The 26,206-nt window shown below is 40.3% G+C and overlaps 1 protein-coding gene across 1 annotated transcript in view; it reads left to right on the forward strand.

The window, feature by feature from the left end:
- arih2 (ariadne homolog 2 (Drosophila)) overlaps window positions 1-26,206 on the forward strand; it is a 97,231-nt gene that overhangs the window by 22,368 nt on the left and 48,657 nt on the right. The window contains exons 3-7 of the mRNA XM_087994081.1: window positions 10,574-10,641; window positions 14,099-14,162; window positions 14,282-14,429; window positions 18,642-18,763; window positions 23,286-23,395. Coding sequence (XP_087850207.1) covers window positions 10,574-10,641; window positions 14,099-14,162; window positions 14,282-14,429; window positions 18,642-18,763; window positions 23,286-23,395 — 512 coding nt within the window. The remainder of the gene's footprint in view (window positions 1-10,573; window positions 10,642-14,098; window positions 14,163-14,281; window positions 14,430-18,641; window positions 18,764-23,285; window positions 23,396-26,206) is intronic.

The raw sequence follows: 26,206 nt of genomic DNA on the forward strand, positions 1-26,206 counted from the left end.
CTCACTTTTGCAAAAGCAGCTTATGTTATCTCTGAGCGTGCAGCACAAAAATCAGACACTGATGTTTCTGCTCCCATTTGCTTTCTGCTGTGAATTGTATTGTGCACGGGAGATGGGTGTAGGACTAAACTTGGATGTGATGCAATCTATAATGAAATAGTCCTGAGATTTTGGCTAGTGAATATAAAAAGAGGCCACATAAACAGGGCACCAGATGGCAGACTACAGGGCTGTTCCCCAGACTGACCTATTGTCTTTGGGAAAGGAAGGGAGGAAATTGAAGGAAGGAACTGCCAGTGAGTTGCTGAGGGAAAGTAGTAAACTTAACGAAAGCTTGTATAAGTGCTGCTTGGCTCTGTGCTAGTTTGAAGGTTGAGTTCAAGTTCAACTCAGAATTTTGGCACACAAAGAAAGGTCACATGCTGATAATATAACTGAACTAGAAATCCAAAGGCCTAGAGAGATAGGGGCATATAAATTGAATTGATTGATACATTTGGAATAAAATGGAAGTACTGGATTGATATACACATCCATCTCTGGTTAAGAGCTTTCGTCTCCAAAAAAAAATTAGCTTTTCTTACCCCGTTTAGCCTACAAATGACGCGCAACAATGTGGTTGACTTTTAACTGCCCTCTGAAGTAGCCTGCGAGACAATCAGTTGTATCAAACTACTCCAGAAAAAAAAATCTGAACAGAACACCCAGCGTAGACTTTGGGAATAAAATCAAATTGGAAATGATCAGGAACACTCATGATCCAAGCTGATTGTAATACTGGACAGTTAACAGGAGCAAGACCTGGCTTGATCGACCATATATTTTATTTTTAATTTTTATTCACTCTCTTTTCATCACTGAATGAATTCACAAGATACTGGCAGTATGCTTAAAATAAAAAGCTAAAATTTACTACACAAGTGAAGAAAAATAAACTGTATTACAATGTATAAGAGCTATTTGAAGCTGTCTCAAACATTATCAGAAAGAAAGATTCAACTATTTTACCCTCTCAACTAACCTTCCAGATACTCCCAATTTTAGTGAAAGGTCAGAGACAAAAGTAGAAATTGTTGGAAAATCTCAGCAGGTCGAGCAGTATCTAGAGAGAAAATAGAGTTTATGATTCAGGTTAAGTGGTCCTTCCTCGGAACTGCTCAGATTCCTAGTTCTGAGAAAGGGTCACTCAACCCGAAACGTTGACTCTGATTTCTGTCCACAGATGCTACCAGACCTGCTGAGCTTTTCCAGCAATTTCTATTTTTTTGACATTGATTTTTAGCCTCCACAGTCCTTTCGGTTTTTATTTAGTGAAATGTCACCCCTTTTGCCATGTCACAATTTCTTGTTCAGGTGGCATGGCTGTAATTTTTATTATTTTGGAAAGTTTTTTTATTAACTCAACTCTATTTTCTTTAGTTAATGTCTCTTCCTGAGACCCTTTAAGCTACTAACTCAGCTCACTACTTAATGTGTTCCTTAAACTCATGTCTTCAACAATCTTGTGACATGCCTTCCCCTCTATCACCTCAATAGGCTTGTGCTGTTGAAGCTTTTTCTTTGTTAATTTCTATGACACTCAGGACTTCTTTTCAACCCAGACTGTTTATTGGGACCTCTTCTCTTTCAATGACCCTGCATGTTGACTGTTTCTGGATTATTCTGACTTTGTACTATGTGACTTCTGTTGCGAGGTAACAGCAGGTTTTTCCTTTTCTGTCCTGTTTTCCTGAATACACCAAACTGTTAGCCTCAAGTCACTTTGTGTACAAGTCAGAACGCAATAAATGACACAGTGTAATCATATGTGCAGGAAATGCATGTTCTTATATTGGGTCTTTAAAATCCCAGTGACTGGGAGTAAGTAAGAACTGCAGGTGCTGGAAATCAGTGTCAAAAAGTGTGACGCTGGAAAAGCATGATGAAGGGCTTATGCCTGAAATATCAACTCTCCTGCTTCTTGGATGCTGCCTGACCTGTGTTTTTACAGCAACACATGTTTTGACTCTTTAAAATTACACCTCTGTATGGGATCGGGTTCATAAGGATGGGTATTTGTAAGTAGGACGTTTGTGAATTGGAGACATCCTGTATGGGTAATGTTTGCATAATTTACTTTTGCAAGGAATTGCAATGTATCAGTAATGAATTAAAATTGATCTACATGAAGCAAAGTCTGAACTCGAGTGAAAATAAATGCAGTCAGGAATTGGGTCAGGTGATGTGATGAGAGAGCAGAAATTGTGGAAATGTATTTTTAAGGTCTTATTGGTTTTGAAGATGAGTCAGAAAATTTGTTGAAATGGTCATGATAATCATATTGTACGATCGTTATCATTACTTCCTCTTTCTGTCAATGTGGAGAGAAAATTGTTCATTTCTTGGAAGTTAGTACCCTGCTTGTTATGACTGTTTATTGTTAGGCTTATTTCATTAAAACTGTGTTGTTAGCCGGTTTATTCTGGTCGAGCATATCTGGCAGAGAACAGCTTGTCCAGAGAAGCTTAAAAAGGAGCACGGCCTAAACAAGTTTCAATTGACTGTCAGACTAATTTCCTAGATTTGTTCCCACATTTGTTGGCATGCACTTCTGTGTGTTTTCATTTTCCCATGATGTGGAAGTGCTGGTGATGGATTGGGGTGGACAATGTTAAAACTCTCACAGCACCAGGTTATAATCCAACAGGTTTATTTGGTAGTACAAGCTTTCAGAGCACTGCTCACAGTTACCTGATGAAGGAGCAGCGCTCTGAAAGCTTGTACTTCCAATAAAACCTGTTGGACTATAACCTGGTGTTGTGTGATATTTAACTTCAGTTTCCCAGAAGAGTATTCTGTTGAGGAGGTGGGGGGGGGGTGTGAAAATGTACATATTGTGATACACAAAATGTGAGAGACAAGCTGGATGATCCAGAGGCTGGTTAATCTATTCTTAAAAACACTTCAGTCACAAAGTTACTTTTGTCTCTTTCTTTTGCAAAAATTATGAAATGATATCTTAGCTTGAGTTATAAGATCTTTCACCAGCTTGAATCATTTTGTAGATTTTTATTGAAATTAGTGCAGGTCAAAGATTTATTGATGAATAAAAATCATGTAGCAACTGGCATTTGAAGGAGGTAAGCTGATGATACTTGTTAGGAACTGGTTTGTTACCTAAGGGCCAACCATTAACCTTTCACATGGTAACAAACATTCTGTTTCTAGTATTTTTGTCATAGCATATTTGTGTTGAAATAGTGCTCTTTTTGAACCTTTTGAGCAAGGTGCGGCTGGATGTCTATAGCTCAGTTTGAAAGTGTCCATCAGAATACAAGTTGAACCTGTTAACTTTAGAAGTTGATGAAACACTTTTTTTTTGCCTTTTGGATTAACTGTGTAGTAGTGGTTGCCCTCAGTTTTTAAAAATTGGTTGAAAAGATAGATCTTTGCACAATACAGCCACTTGTTGTTACTAATGAACTTATTTGAAAAGAAAGATTGTGGTTGACAGCAGTTTTTTTTCCCCTACAGATTGAATGATCTTTCAGTCTCTGGCATCTCACTACACTGTATTCCCATTAAAATCAGTGAACTTAAAAACGGCTTAGGCTGCTGATAGAGTGAAATGTCCTGATTTTTACAGTTGTTGATTTGTCTAAAGTAGAAGTATGTTCTGCACTGTGCTATGTCTTCCAAAAATGTTTTTAAAATATCCTGCTTATCAAGATGTGTTGGATCCATTCTGTGGGGTGAATCATAATGGCATTTTAATTATGTCATGACCCACTGGGGTCATGCGTGAGAAGTTGAGCTCCATTACTTTCAGATTCATCACAAACGTGAAAAGATTCAGTCAACTACCCAAAATTCCCAGTATACCCAATTGACGAATTTGGGATAATGCTCAAGTCCGTTAGAAATCGTGATAACAGAGCATAAGGAGAACCAGTGCATGTGATATATTTGGACTTTGGCTTTTTATAAGTCAGAGCTGAAAATGTGTTGCTGGAAAAGCGCAGCAGGTCAGGCAGCATCCAGGGAACAGGAGAATCGACGTTTCGGGCATAAGCCCTTCTTCAGGAATGAGGAAAGTTTGTCCAGCAGGCTAAGATAAAAGGTAGGGAGGAGGGACTTGGGGGAGGGGCGTCGGAAATGTGATAGGTGGAAAGAGGTCAAAGTGAGGGTGATAGGTCAGATTGGGGTGGGGGCGGAGAGGTCAGGAAGAAGATTGCCGGTTAGGAAGGCGGTGCTGAATTCGATGGATTTGACTGAGACAAGGTGGGGGGAGGGGAAATGAGGAAACTGGTGAAATCCGAGTTCATCCCTTGTGGTTGGAGGGTTCCTAGGCGGAAGATGAGGCGCTCTTCCTCCAACTGTCGTGTTGTTGTGGTCTGGCGATGGAGGAGTCCAAAGACCTGCATATCCTTGGTGGAGTGGGAGGGGGAGTTAAAGTGTTGAGCCACAGGGTGGTTGGGTTGGTTGGTCCGGGTGTTCCAGAGGTGTTCTCTGAAACGCTCCGCAAGTAGGCAGCCGGTCTCCCCAATATAGAGGAGGCCACATTGGGTGCAGAGGATGCAATAGATGATGTGTGTGTGGAGGTGCAGGTGAATCTGTGGCGGATATGGAAGTTTCCTTTGGGGCCTTGGAGGGAGGTGAGGGTGGAGGTGTGGGCGCAAGTCTTGCACCTCCTGCGGTTGCAGGGGAAGGTGCCGGGAGTGGAGGTTGGGTTGGTGGTGGGTGTGGATCTGACGAGGGAGTCACGGAGGGAGTGGTCTTTACGGAATGCTGATAGGGGAGGGGAGGGAAATATATCCTTGGTGGTGGGGTCCGTTTGGAGGTGGTGGAAATGACGGCGGATGATGTGCTGTACATGGAGATTGGTGGGGTGGTAGGTGAGGACCAGTGGGGTTCTGTCCTGGTGGCGGTTGGAGGGGCGGGGCTCAAGGGCGGAGGAGCGGGAAGTGGAAGAGATGCGGTGGAGGGCATCGTCGACCACGTCGGGGGGGAAATTGCGGTCCTTGAAGAAGGCCATCTGGGTTGTACATGTTTGGAACTGGTCCTCCTGGGAGCAGATGCGGCGGAGACGAAGGAATTGGGAGAATGGGATGGCATTTTTACAGGGGGCAGGGTGGGAGGAGGTGTAGTCCAGGCAGCTGTGGGAGTCGGTCGGTTTGTAGTAGATGTCCGTGTTGATTTGGTCGCTTGAGATAGAATTAGAAAGGTCGAGGAAGGGGAGGGAGGAATCTGAGACTGTCCAGGTGAATTTGAGGTCGGGGTGGAAGGTGTTGGTGAAGTGGATGAACTGTTCAACCTCCTCGTGGGAGCACGAGGCGGCGCCGATACAGTCATCGATGTAGCGGAGGAAAAGGTGGGGTGTGGGGCCAGTCTAGTTGCGTAAGATGGACTGTTCCACATATCCTACGAAGAGGCAGGCATAGCCTCTTTTTCAGTCACTCTTGAGAGGTTAGTGAGCATACTGAAAGCACATAGGATAGGTGTAATATATTGTCATAGATTTGGAATTGATGGACAGACAGGAAACCAGAATGGCAATAAATGAATCATTTTTTCCTGAGTGGCAAGCTGTGACCCGTGGGGTAACGCAAAGATCAGTACTTGAGCCTCAGCTGTTCGCAACACATATAAATGACCTAGCTGAGGGAATCAAATGCAAATTTCTAAGTTTATTGACAACACAAAACTGGGCAGGATTGAGAGTCATGAGGAGACTTTAAAAAGACTTCAAGGTGATATAGGCAAATTAGCAAATAGGCAAACATATAACAGGTGCAGCACAGTGTGGTTAATTGTGAAGTTGCACACTTTGGTGTGAGAAGCCAAAAGGAAGAGTATTGTTTAAATTGTGAAGCTGGGGTTTGTGTATGTCCAAAGGGATCTGGGTGTCCTTGTCTGCCAGTCAATAAACGTAGATAGGCGGGTATAGGAAGCAGTCAGGAAAGTAAATGATATATATTGGCCTTCATAACAAAGGGATGAGAATTCGGAAGTTGGAATGTTTCACGATAGTGATACAGGGCCTTGGTGAGACCACAGCTGGAGTGTTGCATGCAGTTTTGACCATAAGACATAGGAGTGGAAATAAGGCCATTGGCCCATTGAGTCCACTTCGCCATATAATCATGGCTGATGGTTATTTCAACTCCACTTACCTGCACTCCCCCAATAGCCTTTAATTCCTTGCGAGATCAATAACTTATCAATCTCTATTTTGAAGACATTTAACGTCCCGGCCTGCTGTGCGCTCCATGGCAATGAATTCCACAGGCCCAGCACTCTCTGGCTGAAGAAATGTCTCCTCATTTTCATTCTAAATTGACCCCCTCTAATTTTAAAGTTGTGCTCACGGGTCCTGGTCTCCCCGCCTAATGGAAACAACTTCCCAGCATCCACCCTTTCTAAGCATTATCTGTAAGTTTCTATTAGATCTCCCCTCAACCTTCTAAACTTTAATGAATACAATCCCAGGATCCTCAGCCATTCGTCGTAGGCCTACCATTCCAGGGATCATCCATGTGAATCTACTTTTTTGAGATGTGGGGCCCAAATTTGGATACAATATTCTAAGTGGGGCCTAACTTGAACTTTATAAAGTCTCGGAAACACATCACTGCTTTTATATTCCAAAATGACAACATTCCATTTATTTTCTTAATCACGGACTCAACCTGCAAGTCAACCTTTAGAGAATCCTGGACTAGCACTCCCAGATCCCTTTGTACTTCAGCTTTATGAATTTTCTTACCGTTTAGAAAATAGTCCATACCTGTATTCTTTTTTCCAAAGTGCAAGACCTCTCATTTGCTCACGTTGAATTTCATCAGTCATTTCCTGAACCACTCTCCTAAACTGTCTAAATCTTTCTGCAACCTCCCCACCTCCTCAGTACTACCTGCCTATCCACCTGACTTCATATCATTGGGAAACTTTGCCAGAATGCCCCCAGTCCCTTCATCCAGATCGTTAATATATAAAGTGAACAGCTGCGGCCCCAATACTAAATCCTGCGGGACCCCACTTGTCATGGGCTGCTATTCCATAAACGAACCTTTTATCCCAACTCTCCACCTTCTGTCAGACAACCAATCCTCAATCCATGCTCATCCATACCAGTAGCTCACTTCGAATTCCATGGGCCCTCACCTTACTCAGCAGCTTCCCGTGAGGCACCTTATCAAAGGTTTTTTGGAAGTCTAGATAGATAAACATCCACTGGGTTTCTCTGGTCTAACCTACTTGTTACCTCTTCAAAGAATTTTAACAGGTTTGTCAGGCATGACCTCCCCTTAGTAAACCCATGCTGACTTGTTCTAATCCAACACTGCACTTCCAAAAATTTAGTAACCTCATCCTTTACGATAGATTCTAGAATTTTACCAACTACAACTACTGTGGTTAGGCTAATCGACTTATAACTTTCCATCTTTTGCCTTGATCCTTTCTTGAACAAGGGGGTTACAACAGTGATTTTCTGATCATCTGGGACTTTCCCTGACTCCAGTGACTTTTAAAGGATCGCAACCAATGCCTCTGCTATTTCCTCAGCCGCCTCCCTCTGAACTCTAAGATGTAGCCCATCGGGGCCAGGAGACTTTTCAATTTTTAGACGTAGCTTTTCAAGCACTTTCTCTTTTGTAATGGCTACCATACTTCACTCTTTCCCTGACTCTCCCTAATAGTTGGGTCATTATTCATGTCTTCCACTGTGAAGACTGATGCAAAGTACTTAAGTTCTTCAGCTTTTTCCTTATCGCCCATCACTAGCCTTCCTGAATCAATTTGAAGCAGCCCAATATCTGTTTTTGCCTCTTGTTTGTTTCTTATGTATTGAAAGGAACTTTTACTATCATTTCTAATATTGCTGGCAAGTTGCCTTCATATTTGATCTTCTCCTTTCTTATTTCTCTCTTTGTTATCTTCTGTTTGTTTTTGTAGCCTTCCCAATCTTCTGATTTCCCAGTGCTCTTGGCCACTTTATAGGCTCTTTCTTTTTCTTTGATACATTTCCTGACTTCCTTTGTCAGCCATTGCTGTCTAATCCCCCCAAGATAATCTATCTTTTCTTTGGGATGAATCTCTGTACTGTTTCCGCAACTCCTGCAATTGTTGCTCTACTGTCTTCCCCACTCGGCTCTGCTTCTCGTCACTTTTCGTCAGTACCTCTCTTGTGCCCCTGTAATTACCTTTATTTAACTGTAACACCATTACATCCGATTTTCCCTTCTCTTTTCAACCTGCAGATTGAACTCTACCATGTTATGATCGCTGTCTCCTAAGTGTTCCCTTACTTTAAGATCTTTTATAAAGTCTGGCTCATTGCATAGTACTAAGTCCAGAATAGCCTGCTTTCTTGGGGGCTCCATCACAAGCTGTTCCAAAAAGCCATCCTGTAAGCATTCCCTTTCTTTGGATCCACCAGCAACATTATTCACCCAGTCCACCGACATGTTGAAGTCCCCCATGATCACCGTGACCTTGCCTTTCTGACATGCCTTTTCTATTTCCCGGTATCTTGTGCTCCTGGTCCTGACCACTGTTAGGTTTCCCAACCAAAGAAAGGATATACTTCCCGTAAAGAAAGTGCAAATAAAGTACCTTGACTAATACCAGAGATGGCAGGACTGTCAAAGGAGAGATTGGTTTAACTGGACTTGTATTCATTAGAGTTAAGAAGTATGAGTGGGGTTCTGGTTGGGGAAAGAAATATATTTGGGGAGTCTGGTACCAGTGGACACAGTATCAGGATATAAGGTAGACCATTTTGTCCTGAGATGAGAAAAACTTGCTTCACTCAAAGGTAGCAAACCTGTGGAATTCTCTACCACAAAAGACTGTGAAGGCCAAGTCATTGAATATATCAAGAAAGATTTTTTTTAGACTTTAAAGACATCAGGGGGAAATAGGGTTGAAATAGAGGATTGGCAATGGCCATATTGAATGGCCGCAGGCTCAAAGAGCCTCCTAATGTCCACAGCTGTTTATTGTAACCAAACTCTTTGTAATCTATAGCAATTAGGAAATGTGAATTCCTAGCTTAATACTCCATAAGTTGTTTCTCTCCTTTCTTAAATTAAGTTAAAAATCACACAACACCAGGTTATAGCCCAACAGGTTTAATTGGAGGCACACTAGCTTTCAGAGCGCCGCTTCTTCATCAGGGAAGGAGCGGCGCTCCGAAAGCTAGTGTGCCTCCAATTAAACCTGTTGGGCTATAACCTGGTGTTGTGTGATTTTTAACTTTGTACACCCCAGTCCGACACCGGCATTTCCAAATCATTCTTAAATTAACCCTTCACAAATGTCCAGATCACAAGACCTGGACATTCAAGGATCTGTGCAACAAGTTTGACAACACCAAGCTGGATCATTGAAGTTGCTGATTTTTCTTTTCGTTTCTACCTTTTCCATTCAATCCTTTGCTATTGACCCAAGATTGTTTGCACACCAGTATTGTCTTTGATCTACTGGTTGCTGTTTTGTCCCTTCACTATCCTTGAAGTTGTTTTATTCCTCTTTCAAAGGGAATTTGCAGGAAACATTAAAGTAGAAGATAATTACCTGTTACTTTCACTCAGGAAAGAAAGAGTGACACACTTTTTTAATGCTGTTGCATTGTAGGCTTTCTGTTTCTCTACATTTGTCCCACCAAAGCTTTGTTTACCTGGTCAGGAGCCAATCAGAACATGTCGTCAAGCAATTACCCTGGTTCAGAATCTACCGCCATGGGATCTGCTTTTTACCTCTCACTTCCTGGAAAATGTGACACATAATACACCTCCCAATGTACTCAAGTAAACACAACTTTTGAAATTGCAGTCATCTCTTTGCATAGTCACCTTAGTTTAAAGCAGTCTTTTTAGCCTGCAGTCGAAATAAAGGAAAATGAAAAATATGGTCTTTACAATTACTGGAGACCAAATTGAAGTATTCTTCAAGTTTGATATGGTAGTCAAGCTAAGCCTCTGATAGCATGTTCTCAACAATGCCTCTCTCCAACCTTCTAATTCCTAATGTTCCTCTTGACAATGTTTTAATGGTCTCTTTAGTTGGAATTTCCACAATTGCTGAAAGTGATTTTCCAGTTGAATGCCATATTACGGCACTTGGTTTATTTCAGTTGGAAACTAGGTTAAGACTGCATTGCATATTTCACCCAGCACACTGACAGCCAGCAGAATAAAATTGTAATTCCTTTTAATTAGGGCTTGGACTACTGCTGACAAGAACATCTGCTGAATTTTTATGCCAAATAGCTCCCCCTCTTGTATCTATTTGACAAAAAAAATTGCCATTTTGCAGTACATGGGAAAATATTGCAAAGTCATGGGAATAGAGTAATGTCAACATGAGTTATTTTTGAGTGATGGTATTCATGCCTTATAGTACCATGACAATATACAGTTAAGGGAGTGTGTCTATTAAAATGTTGACAAGTTGGCTGCCCAGTCAAGCTGTATATGGCAGTGCAGAAAGGATTGTTGCATTGGAGCTTTGTGGTACTGGGAGACTTGATTTATTTGTGACCTAGTCTGTTCAATTTATTTGTGTCTCATTCACTCCTGTTTATTTTCAGGTTCAGCCATCTGTAGCAAAGCTTATTTTAGTTAACTTTCATTGGAAAACCTCTGATATTTCAGAAAGGTAAGGAATATCTTCCTCTGTTCTAACGTTACTTTGTGTTTGCAACCTGACATGTCTGTACACCAGCCTGACTTTACATCTTGCTCTAATCCATGATTTATTTTTTTGCTGACAACTCTGGCTTTATTTAAACTATCCTGACTGCAGCCTGTTTATATTTGCATCTGTGTAAGTTGTGGAGAAGATGTGTACATGCAGAAAAATGATGGAATATGTCATAATGCTTATTATTTGCAGCAACTAAAAACATTAATGCAGTGCTGTAAGTTTCTAAATCCTGCTGTCTTGGGCATACTGTTATTTGTTTTCATGAATTGTGTTTTAGTTCATCTTGGATGGAGATCACTGAGAGAAGAAGTTGCTTCTAGTTTGAGAAACCTAGCTGAAAATTGTGTGTGATGAAACCCACTTTTTGATTGGTATATCAAACGGTGGGGGCTAGGTGATGACAACAACCTTGTTTGTGAAAGGAAGGAAAAGCAAAGGGAGGTAAAAAGCATTGCTATCCTGAAATTTGAAAACTGCAAAATGAATGGAATGTGTGTCTAAGACATGACCACCTCTTGATTGAAGCTCCTGCCAGTTCCACCATTTTCGCAGCAAGCCCATTTCAGCCTGAACTCTTTAAGCCTCCTGAGTTGCTGAAATCAGACAGACTGCTCCTGATTTTCACTGTTTGAAGAAGTTATTGTTTCTTCCAGGTAACAGGAATGTAACCATTTGGGTGAGGTTATTCTTTAACTGCTACAGTTATTCTTCACTTTTGTATCTGTTAGCTGCACTCCAGTTTTCATAGTGGTGGCCTGGATTATGTTGTATTTGTCATCCAATGGTTCTCAATAGACAGGCTTAATTGAAATTTGATCTATTACACTCTGATAATTTTGCTTTCTTCCTTAAATATACATAGTGGGCCAAGTTAGCACCTTTAATGAGAAAAGATGAGTTAATGCTCGATTTGAGAGAAACACATTGGATATGTCATTGAATGGAATTTATCAGGATATGAAGATAATGTCTGTAGGTGACCTTTTTTTTTATGCAGTAGACCTTCATAGAGTCATAGAACTCTGTCGAACAGAAAGAGGCCCATTGGTCTATTTAGTTAAAAACCACTATCTCATAATTCTCATCCCATTTTCCAGCACTTAGTGCATAGTCTTGTGCTTTTGCTATATCAAGGCACACATCTAAATTCTTCTTAGATATTACAAGGTTTTCTGCCTGTACCACCACACAGGCAGTGAGTTCCAGATTCCCACCACACTCTGGATGAAAAAAGCATTCCTCATGTCCCCTCTAAATCTCTTGACCTGAATCGAAATCTATGCCCTCTGGATCCCTCCACCATTGGGAAAAGTCTCCTCCAGTCTACACCCCTCATAAATTCGTACATCAGCACCATGCTGCACTCCACCCCCCCCCCCCCCCCCCCCAAATACAACATCCTGGTAAGCCACCACTGCATTCTCACCAGTGCAATTGCAATCACTCCCCTCCAATAATGTGGATTCTAGAACTGAATACTATGCCAGTTGTTGGCTAACCAACTTTTTACAGTGCCACCATAAATTCCCTGCTCTTAAGCTCTATTCCTTGGCTAATATAGAAGATTTCTGGAAAGAGAACAGTTTCTGAAGGTTTTGGGTTTGTTGGGGCTGATGCTCGAAACATTGATTCTCCTGCTCCTTGGATGCTGTGCTTTTCCAGCACCACACTCTCAACTGTATTATGTAGTATCCTGTGTGGTACCTTAACCACTACACCAGCAAGTCCATAGTCATCTGCCTACACACATTGTATGGTTGATCTTGCTATAGGAGGATTTAATAGTTATGTTACATGCTTGTTTTTGAGCATTTTAATCAGGAAAAAGAGCCCATTTGGTCGGTACCACTATTTCTGATCCCATAGTCTCCTCCCAATGCGTTTCCTCCAATTCAATCCTTCTGTTTCTTTAGATTTATTACTTATTTATCCCTCATGTTTGTTACTTTTGTCTGAAATGCATTAAGTCAATGTACAGCACAGAAGGAGGAGGTCTTTCACTCCAGAAAGTCCTGGCTTTCTGTCAAAACAATTTAATCTGTCCCATTGTATCATTACATCCACAGTTATGCAAGTTTATTTCCTTCAAGTATCCATCTAGTTTCCTTGATAGATTATGCATATTTGCTCAGATTTTTCTTTGTTGGCTTGATCTAAACCTTGAACATATGTATTAAATATCCTTTTGTTCTCTTTTGCTCCAAATGAACAGCCCAAATTCTTCAATCTAATTTCTAACTGAAATCCTTCATCCATGGCAAATCCTCCATCTATGCTAAAACTTCTCTGTAGCCACTTTCATATGCTCCCTAATGTGGTGGCCAGAACTGGGCACACTGCTGTGGTTACACCTCAACCATAATGATTGGCCAGAAATTATAAAGATTCAGCGTAATTACGTTGTTTTCTACTCAGTGCTTCAGTGACGAAGGCCAAGATTACATGTGCTTTAATAACTGCTGTCCATATATACTGCTACTTACTGTACATGCTTGAGAATTGTGCTATTTTGTTTATATTCCCTCTGCTTATCCCTGAAAACGAAAATGTTTCACCTTCCACTTCTCTGTACTAAATTCCCTTTGTCCTAACCAACCTCTCCTTTTGCAATTGGTTCACCTCATCTTTACTGTCTAGCATACCTCCAGATACTATCAGCAAATTTTGAAATATTAATCTGTATTGCAATATCCAGCTCATTTTTATATATCAAAAAAGACAGCGATCTGAGCACTGACCTGTGGGAGACACAACTGTCTACCATCCCCAATAAAAGAACCATATGCCCCCATGACATGAAACCAAAAAATGCTGGAACTCTCACCAGGTCAGGCAGCATCCATGGAGAGAGAGCAAGCTAATGATTTGAGCTTTACTTGTTGCATTCTTTGTCACCATCTCCTCTCTCCCATCCCCCCGCCCCCTCCAACTCCCATGAGACCATCTGTTTCCAGTCTGGTAGTTGACACACTACTGTTCTGTCCTTCTCACATTCTGACCACTTAATCTGCACCTATATGATCAGCAACCTTTTCTTCCCCCAGCACACCAGCCCCACACTAATGCATAAATACTGCCCCTTTCACACTTCATGTCAGCTCTGATGAAGAGTCCTCTCAATTTGAAACGTGAGCTTGCTCTCTTTTCATGATGCTGCCTGACCGGCTGCAAGTTCCAGCATTTTTTGTTTTCAGTACAGATCCCAGCATCAGCAGTAATTTATTCCTACTTTGGATTTACAATGACTTGCTGTCTTCTGTTCAAACATTTTTTTAAAAACTCAAGCTGACACTGACCTTCTCTCGCATACGCCTCCATTTTGTTAACGAGCCTTTGGTGCGGTTAAGTTAATTAAACCAGTGTGAATTAGACAAAGTTACTATTTGAGTGTCATCATTTTTTGTTTTAGGCACAAATCTAACCCAACTCAGCTTCTGGTGGAGGCCAGAGTTCAGCCGAAAACAGCAAAAAATGTAAGTGCTTGAAATGCACAATTGCATTTAATTTTCAGAAGTTTCAAGAAACAGAAAGCACTGTTAGTATATGTGATGTTGGTGATCAATGCAACTCAGTATTTCATTTTGTTTTCCAGACGTTCATCCATTCTTCTCATCATTGTGGTGTATGCCTGCAGTCAGTTCGAAAGGAGAATTTACTGTCCTTACCCTGCCACCATCCATTCTGCCGCAGTTGTTGGGAGCAACATAGCACTGTACTGGTGAAAGATGGCATTGGAGTGGGTGAGTCCAGGAATTGATATTGTGATAAATATGAGGATTCATGAAGTCAGGTTTTCTAATGACAACCTGCAAGAATTTTGTCGTCTGTCGTTCAAATAGTCTTCTGTCCAAAATGTCTTTTTAAATTTAGGAACAGTGTGTATCTTTGTGAACATCATTCACACCCCTGTATAGAGCCAGCCAGATAAGGCATTACTTTCGGCCATGATATGGAGGTGTTGGACGGGGGTGGACAGAGTTAAAACTCTCACAACACCAGGTTATCGTCCAACAAGTTTATTTGGAAATACAAGCTTTTGGAGTGCTGCTCTTCCGTTAGGTAGTAAGTGGGGCAGGATCATAGGACACAAATTCATAGGACACAGATCGGTTATTCTAGACCCCTGTTTGAAGGAGCAGCGCTTTGAAAGCTAGTACTTCCAAATAAACTTGTTCAACTATAACCTGGTGTTGTGAGCTTTTTAACTTTGTCTAGCCCAGTCCAACACCGGCACCTCCACATGATCTGTTTATGGTTTACCCAACGTCTAAAACTGGTGGAAGGGTTGGTCTTTCAGTTTGGTTTACAGTTGCTTTAGGATAAAAGTATTTGCATAGCTACCAATCTATCTCTGTGACTGACCAAAGATTATTTTTAAGTAGTTACTACTGGGGCATTTAGATGAGAAGGCCAGATAGTTAGTATCATCAGTGAATGATGACTTAGAAAAGTCTTTCTCTCCCCAAAATGGAAAATAAAAAAAGTGCTGAAATTAATCAGCTGTCTCTCAGGTTCCAAATGTTGTTTGATACCAGATTGTCATCTTGAGGAGCGGGAGACTGCAGGGCTCTTCAGTCCCTCATGTTTTCTCAGTGAGGATTCTCAGTTCCAAAGGATTTTGAAGAAGAGATATGAGATTCAAAAGTGAACTCAGTTTCTCTCTCCACAGATGCTGCTAGGCCTGCTGAGATTCTTCAGCACTTTGTTTTTATTCCAGATCTCCAGCATTTGCAGTACATTTTTTTATACAGATGAATTGAGGCAATTTATGTCCTATTACAGAGTGAACAGTTTATACGTTGATGGCATTTTTTGTCTTAAGGATAAATGGTCATTGTCAGTCTGTTGTGTCGCAACAGGATGCGATAAGGGGTTTGCTATCTGGTTACCCTGGTGGGCTTCAGATTGTAGATATGCTGCAGGTGTGTCGTAGAATCATAATGCATCTTTTGAAAGAGAAAATTTCAGGAAAGTATGGATATTTTAGAAAATGGCTTGGTAGGTCTGAAGTATCTTTGGATTGAAAAACCACATAATAATGCTGGAACAGACATTAGGTGAACCAACATCTGGAAATAAGAAAAGGTTACGGTTTGAGCCTCTTAGAAATGTTAAGGAAAGATTCTCTTGGATGGACTGCAATAGAAATCTTTAACGGTGAGCTTTGTTCCCCAAAATGATTTGAGGTCAGTTTATTCCGAGCATTTACTTTTCCCAAATGAGTCTGAATAGGTGACTGAAAATGTGCAGGAGCATGCAGTGTGATTTTATATAATCTTTTGGACACAAGGTTAATTTAAAATTAGAAAGCTCACCTTTTTCTCAAAGCTTCCATGTAATGTTCTTTACTGTATTGTTGATGGTATGTTTGTATGTTGATCTTTGATAATAACAAAGTAAATTAGATATAAAACAATCTGTGTACAAAGAAATGCTTGCAGCATCCAAATGAATGGTCATCTGAAATAGGCAAAAGTGAGGACTGCAGATGCTGGGAACCATAGTCTAGATTAGAGTGGTGCTGGAAAAGCACAGCAGGTCAGACAGCATCCGAGGAACAGGAAAATCGACATTTCGGGCAAAAGCCCTGAAATAGCACAGTAAATCCAGTCTAATGACTGCCTTTGGAATACATCAAGAAGCCTCTTGTAGACCAGTTTTTATTATCATGATCCAGAGCTATTGGCTTCTTAATAACAGTATGTTTCTATTTCAAGTGTGTCTCCAAAGATTATAATTTCACCCAGGCAGGAACCACAGGGTTGTTTGACGTACAGTCTTAATTTAAAACTTTGTCTTGAAAAAAATGACAGTGTTAAAATTGTGTTGAAGAAAAGCAAACCTTTTTATTGTCTGCATATTTATAAAGACTTTACATCTGGTAAGTTTCCTTATTATTGAATTAGTTTGAAGTGTGCTCCTGATTGCAGCAATTTGACAGAGTGCTCTTGTGAATTGCTAGTGGCATGAATTGTATGTTATTTAGAAATTCATCGGAGGATTGTATAATATTCTGGCTCTAGGTGCTTATAGCTGTTTTGATTCTTTGCTGCTTGTTGCTGATGCCTTCTGCTTTCTAGCTGGGGTGTAATTTCCACACACTAGGGTTGGTTATACTCATTATTTCACTTGAGACCTGTAGCAGACAGAGTCAATTCAGTGTTTTATTTGTTATACAAGCTTATAGAAATCTTATAGGGTCCTTGAGTTTATGAATAGAGGCATAGAATATAAAAGCAAGGAGGTGATACTTCAAATCATTAATCCAGCCATATTTGAAGTATAGTATTTAGTTCAGGGCACCTTTTTTAAGGAAGGGTGTCAAAGCCCTGGAGAGGGTTCAAAGGATTGATTAATTGTTGTCATATGTACCGATATAGCATAGAGTATTGTTTTGTGTGCTAGAAAGGCAGATCAGACCATACAAAATGTATCAGCTAATTGTGCAGAGTACAGCGTTACAGCTGCAGAGAAGGTGCAGAGAGATCAGAATTAACATTTGAGAGGTCTGTTCGCAAGTCTAATAACAGCAGGGAAGAAGCTGTTCTTGAATCTATTCGTACATGTATTCAAATTTTTATATCTTCTGCCTGATGGAGGTTTACTTGAATGATATAAGGAGTGAAGGATTTTAGAAGGAAAGATTTAAGAAATTGGGTTTATTATCCTTCCAGAAGATTAAGAGGTGACCTTATTGAGCTGTTCAAAATTATGAACAACTTTGATAGGGTAAAAAAGGGTATTCTGTTTCCACTAGTTGGTATGTCATAATTTCAAGATTGTCAGCAAGAGACCTCGGAGTGAGATGAGAAACTTGTTTGCTTGGAGTTGTTAAGATTTGGAATGTGCTGCCTGTGATAGTAGTGGAGGTGAATTCCATAGGAGGTTTCAAAAGAGAGTTGGATATACATTTGGAAGTGGTGAAGACAGAGGGCTGGAGAGTGGGACTAACTTGGTGATTCTTTCAGGAGCCAGTAGAGATAGGATGGGTTGAACGGACTCCTCCTCTACTGTAAAATTCTATGATTTTAAATTTAGAATAACCATATTATCTAAATGGTCTGGGCTGTATCTTGATTCAGAATATTGATTTCCCATGTTTCCAAATAGCACCGCCTTAAATGTTTCGAAGGTGATAAAAATTGGGCTATTATCCATAGGCATTAAAAGCTCTATAAAATGCACTTACTCTGATAATGGCTATTAGTATGCCATTTTAATATATCTTTCAAATTCTTTGACTCTGTCTCTGCATGCCTGTCTTCCCTTGACAATTCTGATTCTGGGCTGAAGTACATGGCAGCAGATGTTGGCCTGTTTCTGGACTTTTGTCCAAGTGGTTATTGTGTGTGTAGTGTTGAACCATGTGTTCCACAGGTGAACATCACCACTGAGTCCTGTTCAACATCCACTGAGACACTTCTGCTAATGGCTGATATCTGTTAAATTGGACAATAATTAGAACGAACTCTGTTATTACACTGTCTGCTAAGCCCTAAGAAGCATGTGAACATTTTCAGTTTGATTAAATTTGAGGGCAAGAAATCTTCCCTTCTCCATTACGTCTAATGTCCAACAGAGCTCAAGTACCTCCCTCCCTCAGGCTTTTCCAAATATTTTTGAACTGAGCAGGGCAGTTGTTCCTGGTTGAATTTGAAGTCTCCTCAGTCTCTTTGGGATGTGTTTGATTAATCCACAAGGAGGTAGAACTGAGGCCTGGAGCATAGACATGCTGTGATCATGAAACATTATTCGAGGTAAGATTATAGTGCATATAATTGTGCTTCATGAAAGATCTATTATTTACCCCAAATCTCACTTGGGGGAAACATACAGCATTGTATGGTGAACACTGCAGATGTGTAAAGATTTATTTTCATAATCTGATTGTCTAAACTGTTGCCAGATTTTGTTTTAATGATTGATTGTAACAAGGCTGCATGTTTTGCTAGGTATATCCTGTATGGCACAAGATTGCCTGCTCCGAACACCTGAGGACTTTGCTTTTCCTTTGATTTCTAACGAAGAGCTGAGAGAAAAATACAGGCGCTACCTCTTCAGAGATTATGTAGAGGCGAGTGATTTTTAAACACATTTTGGACTTGTAGCACATTATGAATGCAATGATTGATATGTTTTCCAGGTGTTAAACCTCGTCAGTGTGAAACATGAGAAGGTGACTAATCTTGTAGCTATCTGTTATTTATAAATTCAAAGCAGAACCTAAAATGTTCTGGATATTTGGAATCGGAAATGGGAATGTGTCTTTTTGAGCTAGGAACGTGTCTGAGATGTGACCCTGTCGTCATGGCCCATCTCAAGTGAAGCGATGGAATTGTAACTGATGTCAGTACTCTTGATCCTGACTGAGGTATGAGCTAAGAGTCATTTAAGGTTCCCATTCCAGCTGGCTGTTCATTTACCCTTGGTGGAAAGGATATGCCAGGCAAGAACAAATTGAACTCGGTGTGCCAGAGTCTTCCAGTTACTGTTGTGAATAGTCACGACAAGGTGTGCCAGGGATTGTTGACAGATATGAAAACGCAGTGCAGACACTTAACTACTTGTAGGAAGCATTGGGAAATGAATGGAAAATTAAACTAGCAATTTATGTGTGTTTACTTATAAATGTTATGATTTTGATCTTGAGATTATATTTCTTCTGTATCATTCACTTTTCCATTTTTATTGACCAAATGTTACAAATCTGGCAATAATATGAAATATAATTTAACTTTTAAGTTTTCCTTTGGTGATACTTCCATACACACAGCTGTCATGGAAAAATAGTTATTCACTCAGCAGAAATTCACTGTACTTGATCCTTCTAATTGATGGCCATTGCATTTCTGAACATTGCCTTGAGACTTGAGTTGAAAGTGATACTGAACTGGCTGATTTACCCGACTGCTTTTTTTTTACTGACGAGAGAGAGGAGTGCTTTCAGGTAGTGTGGCTCTGACAATTTAATTGAAAGCATCAAATTTGTCTTCTTTCCTCCATTATTCTCCCTTTGTTTGCTTCAAGTGTACTTTCTTTCATGCAGTCTCTCTAGTTCAAAACAGGCTGGAGAAATACATTCATGAATAATAAAGTACATTTTTTTTCCTATAGAGGCAGATTGAGGCAACAGGAAAGCAAAGTCTTAGACCTTGAGCTGGGGAATGATGTCCTACAGTACAAATTGCTTTGGTCCAACACAATTTTGAATAATAACCATTATCCTGAACTTGCCTTAAAACAGCACCATTTTTGCTTTCCTTTCTTGTTTGCTTTTGCTGTAGGACAAACTTGAGATGAATGAAAATGATTTTAGCCCCATATTCAGAGTATTGCTAATTCAAAATAGTGGGAATTTCTCCCACTATTTTGAGGATTACCAGCTTTGCAGGGTGTAGTGGTTGGAACGAAGGCCAGTTGGATCTCTCACTGATTGAGATCCTTGATTGGGGTTAACCTGGGCCAGTTAGGGTGCCCTGGCTGATAGACATAAAGAGGAGGTTCGGAGTCGTCTTAATCTGGGGACTGGCTTAAACTGGTTGATCAGAGCCCATGTAATGTGCACAAGTAAACAAAGGGTGACTTGGCATCTGTGCAGTTATTTTGCAGGGTTTAAAAAAAAGGGCCACGTATCCTCAACATAAGGACTGAGAGTTTGGAAGGGGTTGTGCGACTACTTAATGACTGTGAATAATACAAGATGGTTTTGCTGTCCTCCTCTCTGCTGGGTGGTTGTGTATCTTCCTCTGAGTCCTGCTGTCATCATTTCCGAAGTGCCATGATCATTAAAAGATCATGTGTACAAGTGTTGCATAAAAACTCTTAAAAGCAATGTTAGTTCTTGTTTGTTAATGTTAGTTAACTGAGAAGTGGTGAATACATACAGATTTATGCAAGGCATTTAGTAGAATCTTTCTGCAACATAGAGTGGCCGTAAAATAGCTTTTAAATATTGAAATCACTGAGAAGTGGATTGTAGTAATATTATTCAGAGTTGGTTGCATTGACTTGTTTCAGTTAAAAAAAAAACAGAAATTGGTGGAAAAGCTCAGCAGGTCTGGCAGCAACTGCAGAGAAAAATGAGAGTTAATGTTTCAGGTCCAGTCATCCTTCAGTTGTCAATCAGATCACTGTTATGAAACCTTGAAGACTGGATTGCTCAAACTTGATAATATTACTCAGAAAAAGGTTTTCTATTTCAAATGGCTAAATGTGTCTTGATTGCATTGTTAATGGCATGAAAAAAATGTTAGCTAACTTCTGCATTTAATGTATAAACCTTTAATTATCGTAAGGAAAGAATTGCACATTTCGGGACTCTATGTTGAAATTCGTTTAGTTGTGACTGCCAGCATTTCTCATGTCCATGAGATAGATAGTATCTAATGTCAGAGTGACCTTAAACAAGGACACTGCTTTAACTCATGCATGTAATTCAAGGCAAAATGAGAACACCTCTGACTTAGTACTTTCTCATTTTAAGTTCCCATTTTTCAGGTTCTTAGTCTATCTTCTCCTGCCTTTTCTGTATTTTTGCCAGTCTGAGCTGATCATTTTAGGTTAATGAATTGGATTCATTGATACAAACACAGAAAATGCTGGACAAATTCAGAAGATCTGGTAGCATCTGTGAAGGGAGCAAGAGGGTTAACATTTTGAGTCAAATATGACTGTTCAGAACTTAAACATATTTGAAAATGGTGTTTTTTACACTTTTGAGGTGAAAACTATGGAGGAGAGATGTCCAGAGGACATGAGGCCAGCAATAGATCTGGAAGCAGTTGGATGGTCAATGGTGAGGTCAGAGTCCAGAGGGGATATAAGAGGAATTGTCTGAGAGTTAGTGCTCAACCTCTGCCAAATAGAAGTCAGCAGACCAGACAACAGCAGGTTTGGATTGGACCTTAGAAAAGAGAGAGTAGCAAGTTCAGAGGAAAACAGTTGAGAGTGGTTGAGAGGAGCAAAGAGATTAAGGTGGCTGATGTTGAGTCAGTACTTCTTGTCCGTTGATGGAACATAGCTTGTTTCAGTCGTAGTCAGGCCCCCCAACTTCAACTCTTCTCTCACCTTCATCTAATCTGTCTCTGACACACACACACACACACACACAGGCACTTTCCACACTTCTTCTTGACTTCTTTGCTTTCACTTCTGAAGATAGGCTGTCTACCAATATCCGTTCTCAACCTATCGACTCCCACGTCTTTCTCTCCACTGTCAGCATTCTGCAGAGACCTGTTCCCTCCAATGACACACCGGTCCACTCCTCCATTGCTTCCAATACTTTATCACTCTAACCCCCCCCAACCTCCACCCATGTAATAACAAAAGGTGTAACACTTACACATTCATCATCTTCCCTGTTCACTGTCCAATGCCCAAAATGTACCATCCAGTGTTTTACTTATACTTTTAGTCCAGTCTACTGTATTTGCTTCTGGGGTCAATTAGCTCACTTGGCTGGAGGAATGGTTTGTGAGGTTCTGATGTGGGTTCTGTTCCATGAAGGGGACTCATTTTTGACCTCTCCCATCGCCTAAGACACGTTTGCTCCTCTTTAATGAGGGAGCAGCCCTATTGTCCAGTAGGACTATGGAAGTTTTACCCTTTCTTTTGCTACCCTCTGTGCGGTTTACTTTAAATTCTGTCTTCAGTCTGTTCCAGTGAAGCTCAATGCAAGTTTGAGGAACAACACCTCATTTTCCGCTGAGAAGTGATGTCTCAGACTGCATTGAATTTCACGATTTCAGAGCCATGCTGTACAGTGCCTGTCCTTAATATGTTTTACGTTCTCCTCCTCCCACTCTCTTATAGAAGTAATCCTATCAAGAGCCTTGAGGTTTGGCGGCGTCAAATACATTTTAGGCTAAGTTAGATAACTTCTTGACCAAGAAGGGAATCGGGGTTGGTGGGAATATAGAGGTCATAATCAGACCAGCCATGATCTCATTGAGTAGCAGGAGAGGCTTGAGGATCGTATGCTCCTTATTTTTTGAGATCAGTACAAATGATTGTTGTTTTGGCCAAGTATAAAGATTTGTTGCAAAAACAGTTTTCAGTTCAGATAATACTGTCAATGGAATGTAACACAAAATTGCACATGAAAAGGCTTTTGTTCTAAATCTGACTGTTCAACAGTCTTATGCTCATTCAGGCTTGCCTCATGGATTTCTTCTGTCTACAATGATGAGATGGGGTGCTTTGCTCTTGAATGCTATTGCCATAGTTTAGTTTAATGAAAGGCGGGAAGTTCTGTTTTGCAAAATTAGTGTCTACTACTTTTGTTCACTCTCAGAGTTCAAAATGCTTGCTGTTTTTCCCTTTGCAGGAAGTCCTAGCATTTGTCAGTTATGAATTGTACAGAAAGTGCTTTGAGATGTTTAAAAGATGAGCCAAGGGTGCTACATTAATGCAAGTTGCACCTATTGGCAACTGAATGACGTCAGTTGGTGTGGTTTATCAAAGAGACAACTTGTCACAATATTCATTGCATCACTGAGAAGGTTGCTTTCCTATATTTAAAAATGCAATATGAATACAAGTTGCTATTGTCAAATCTAAAAGCCCCATACTACTTTCTCTTTGTTCTTAAATAGAGCCATTATCAGCTGCAGCTGTGCCCTGGTGCTGATTGTCCGATGGTGATCCAGGTACAAGAACCCAAGGCTCGGCGTGTGCAGTGCAGCCGCTGTAATGAAGTCTTCTGGTATGTATCTGGCATAGAAATGTAGCTCTTTTAAACAAAGAACTGATGCCTTTTCTCTAACTAAGGACCCTGGTTACCTGCTTTGTGTTGTGGGTGGATGTTGAAAATCTCAATGCATGTTTTGCAGCTTAGCAGTTCCTTATATTCCCTTGATATCTTGGGTTAAAATTCGTGACTGAACCAATAATGCCAAAAAGAGAAATTGCTGGAGGAGTTGAGTTTTGATGAAGACTCATGAGACTTGAAACATCAATTCTGCTTTCTCTCCACATTCTGGCAGACCTGCTTTTTGCCAATAATTCTTAGTTTTGTTTCAGATCTCCAGCATTTGCAATACATTGTTTTATTTTAATGCCAAAAATGATTCATTTTAATACTGTTTAGATCTTGCTGTTGCAGAAAATGGTTGGCACTAGTCTCGTCTGGAGATACCCACTACTATTTAAGATTTCACTGTATATTTGCTTCTGACTCTCGTGTGACTCATACAGGTATTTTTGAAAGTTTAACACAAAATTAAAGGATATCTAATCTACCCTGAAGAATTCTCTAACCTTTTAGTTGTTGTGAATAAGTTGACTTGGGTCAGTTTTGTATCTCCATGGACTTAATGATAGTTGTTTGCCATCTGTAACTCTGTCACCAAGTAGTTTAGGAAAGCTTCTTGTAAAACAGGGAGAGGTTTAAGAGGGGTGTTCTGTAATAGCTTTAAAGTGAGATACTGATAGAGTGGCAGCTAAGTTTGGGAAATGAGTCCCAATGAAGAGGTTGATAAAAATGGGGGGCGAGTGGGAACATGGCACATCAGAGTTCAAGGCTCAGACAAAGAATGTGCTCTAACTTTGCCAGAAGTGAGGGATGAATTAGTGCGAAGGTGAACATTCATGTGGAGCTAAGCAGTCTTAGTGATCAGGGGATATGATTTTAAAGCTTAGCTTTTGCTCGAATCAGGGCAATTGCATATTGTCTGATTGTATTCATATAAGTTGGGTTAATAGCAGATGAATTGAGTTGATGGCAAGAGCGTATTTGTTTTGGTGGCACTGATAACAATGTTTTCTGAGTTTCCCAATGTTACTTCCAGAAAATTCCAAATCACCTCACTCTGATGGATTGATGTCAAGAAAATGCTGAGCATCATTCATTATGCTCATTGTGGTGGGACATGAAAGACTGGAACTTTCCAATGCACTTGGGTCAAGAGCCACTGGGAAGGTTCCCCAGTACATTATCCTTCAGTCTCAGAGTCAGATAGCCTCCCTTACAGCACTAGTTTCTCACCTTAAACGCAGTGAGATTTGTGCTGATTTCAGAGAGTTTTGCTGTTGACACATTACCTAGGGAATGAATTTAACTTGGCCAGCAGATTGTGAATTCATCCCAATCATGTCGGCTGGATTTCTACCCAAGGTTTAAGATTGCAGTTACACCTCCCCCCCCAAAGAAACCTCACTACTTTCACTATCAATCTCTTTCGTTTCATTCATTCTAACAGTTTGTCTTGAACGAGAAGCTTTGTAAAGTTCTGTTGTTTGTATTCAGTTGGTGCTCTTTCAGGAATGCATCTTCTGGCAGTCTTGAACCTCAATCCTAATCTCTTCAGTGATCTACAGTTATTCTGTGTTGAGACTGAATCGTACTCAGCTGTGAAGCTGTTAATGCATTTGCATGGAGTGGTGGAAAGAGGGCGAAAACTGAGCTCATTTCAGAATTTTAAAACAAGTAGTTCTCTGGACAGTTCATACTGAACATGGGTCTTCATTTTCTTTTACAAATTAGATGCTGTTGGCTAATGGGCAATGTTCTTACAATAAAAAAGGATTTCATTATGAGTGGGACTGGTCGACCTTTTCAATGAACTCCCTGCTAACTGCACCTCCTTGCCTTTTTTTTAAAATTCCCAGCTTTAAACTAAAATGAATTAATTTACTAGCAGGCCAAACCCCCAGACATTCCTCTAACAACATGAACACATTAAATATGGTTTCTGGCTAGTTTGATGTTTCATAAATCTTGTCAGGATTTCTGAGGTTACGTCAGTGATAACCCTGGAGGAACCTTGGGGAGAGAAAGAGTCCTAATAGTGGAGAGCAGCTTAGTCTCTTGTTTAAAAGGAATAATGATATTTTATTAAAGGTAGACGGTCCAGTATAAAGTAGTGGCCTCTCTCCATGCATGCGAATCTTCTTTACATAATCACTCTTCAGCTGGTATCTTTATACAATATATGTCATTTGCAATTATGTGATTCTGTTTAAATGCTATCATAAGTACCTGTCAACAGTGGCTGCATTTAAAAAAAAAGTTTGAGTTGGCAGAGAAGAAATGATACTTAAACGATTCCACTGACCTTGCATTGAGGTGAGATCGCTGATCTGCTTACGCAGTGATATTACTTACTGAGCTGGTGTAAGGCTAGTTTTTTTTTAAAAAAATCTATCCTTTGATATAAACTGCATATTGCAGCAGTGAAATGAGCGTCTGTTTCTGAAATGATGTTTGTTACATTCAGCTGCCTTCATTGTTCACCAACCATTTATGTATGCGCAAAAAAGAGATTTTGGACTAGTTGATACAATCAGCTGATTGCTCTTTCAACCCCAAAACTTTGTGTCACCTCCAGCAGGGCTGACACAGTGCATCTTATTGGCTGTGAAAGGCGTAATGTGAAATGAGAGACTTTATGTTGTTGAAATAGGCTATGTGCTCCAACTGTTCAATGCTGGTGTTCATGTTCCATGCAATATTCAGCCAGAATGCTACTTATCTTACTCAATAAACCTTTCAATTATTTCTCTTTTACATTTGCTC

The sequence above is a fragment of the Chiloscyllium plagiosum genome, unplaced genomic scaffold (assembly GCF_037043375.1).
Source record: "Chiloscyllium plagiosum isolate Xiang-an unplaced genomic scaffold, Cpla_swu_hap1 HiC_scaffold_14, whole genome shotgun sequence".
Lineage (NCBI taxonomy): Eukaryota > Metazoa > Chordata > Chondrichthyes > Orectolobiformes > Hemiscylliidae > Chiloscyllium > Chiloscyllium plagiosum.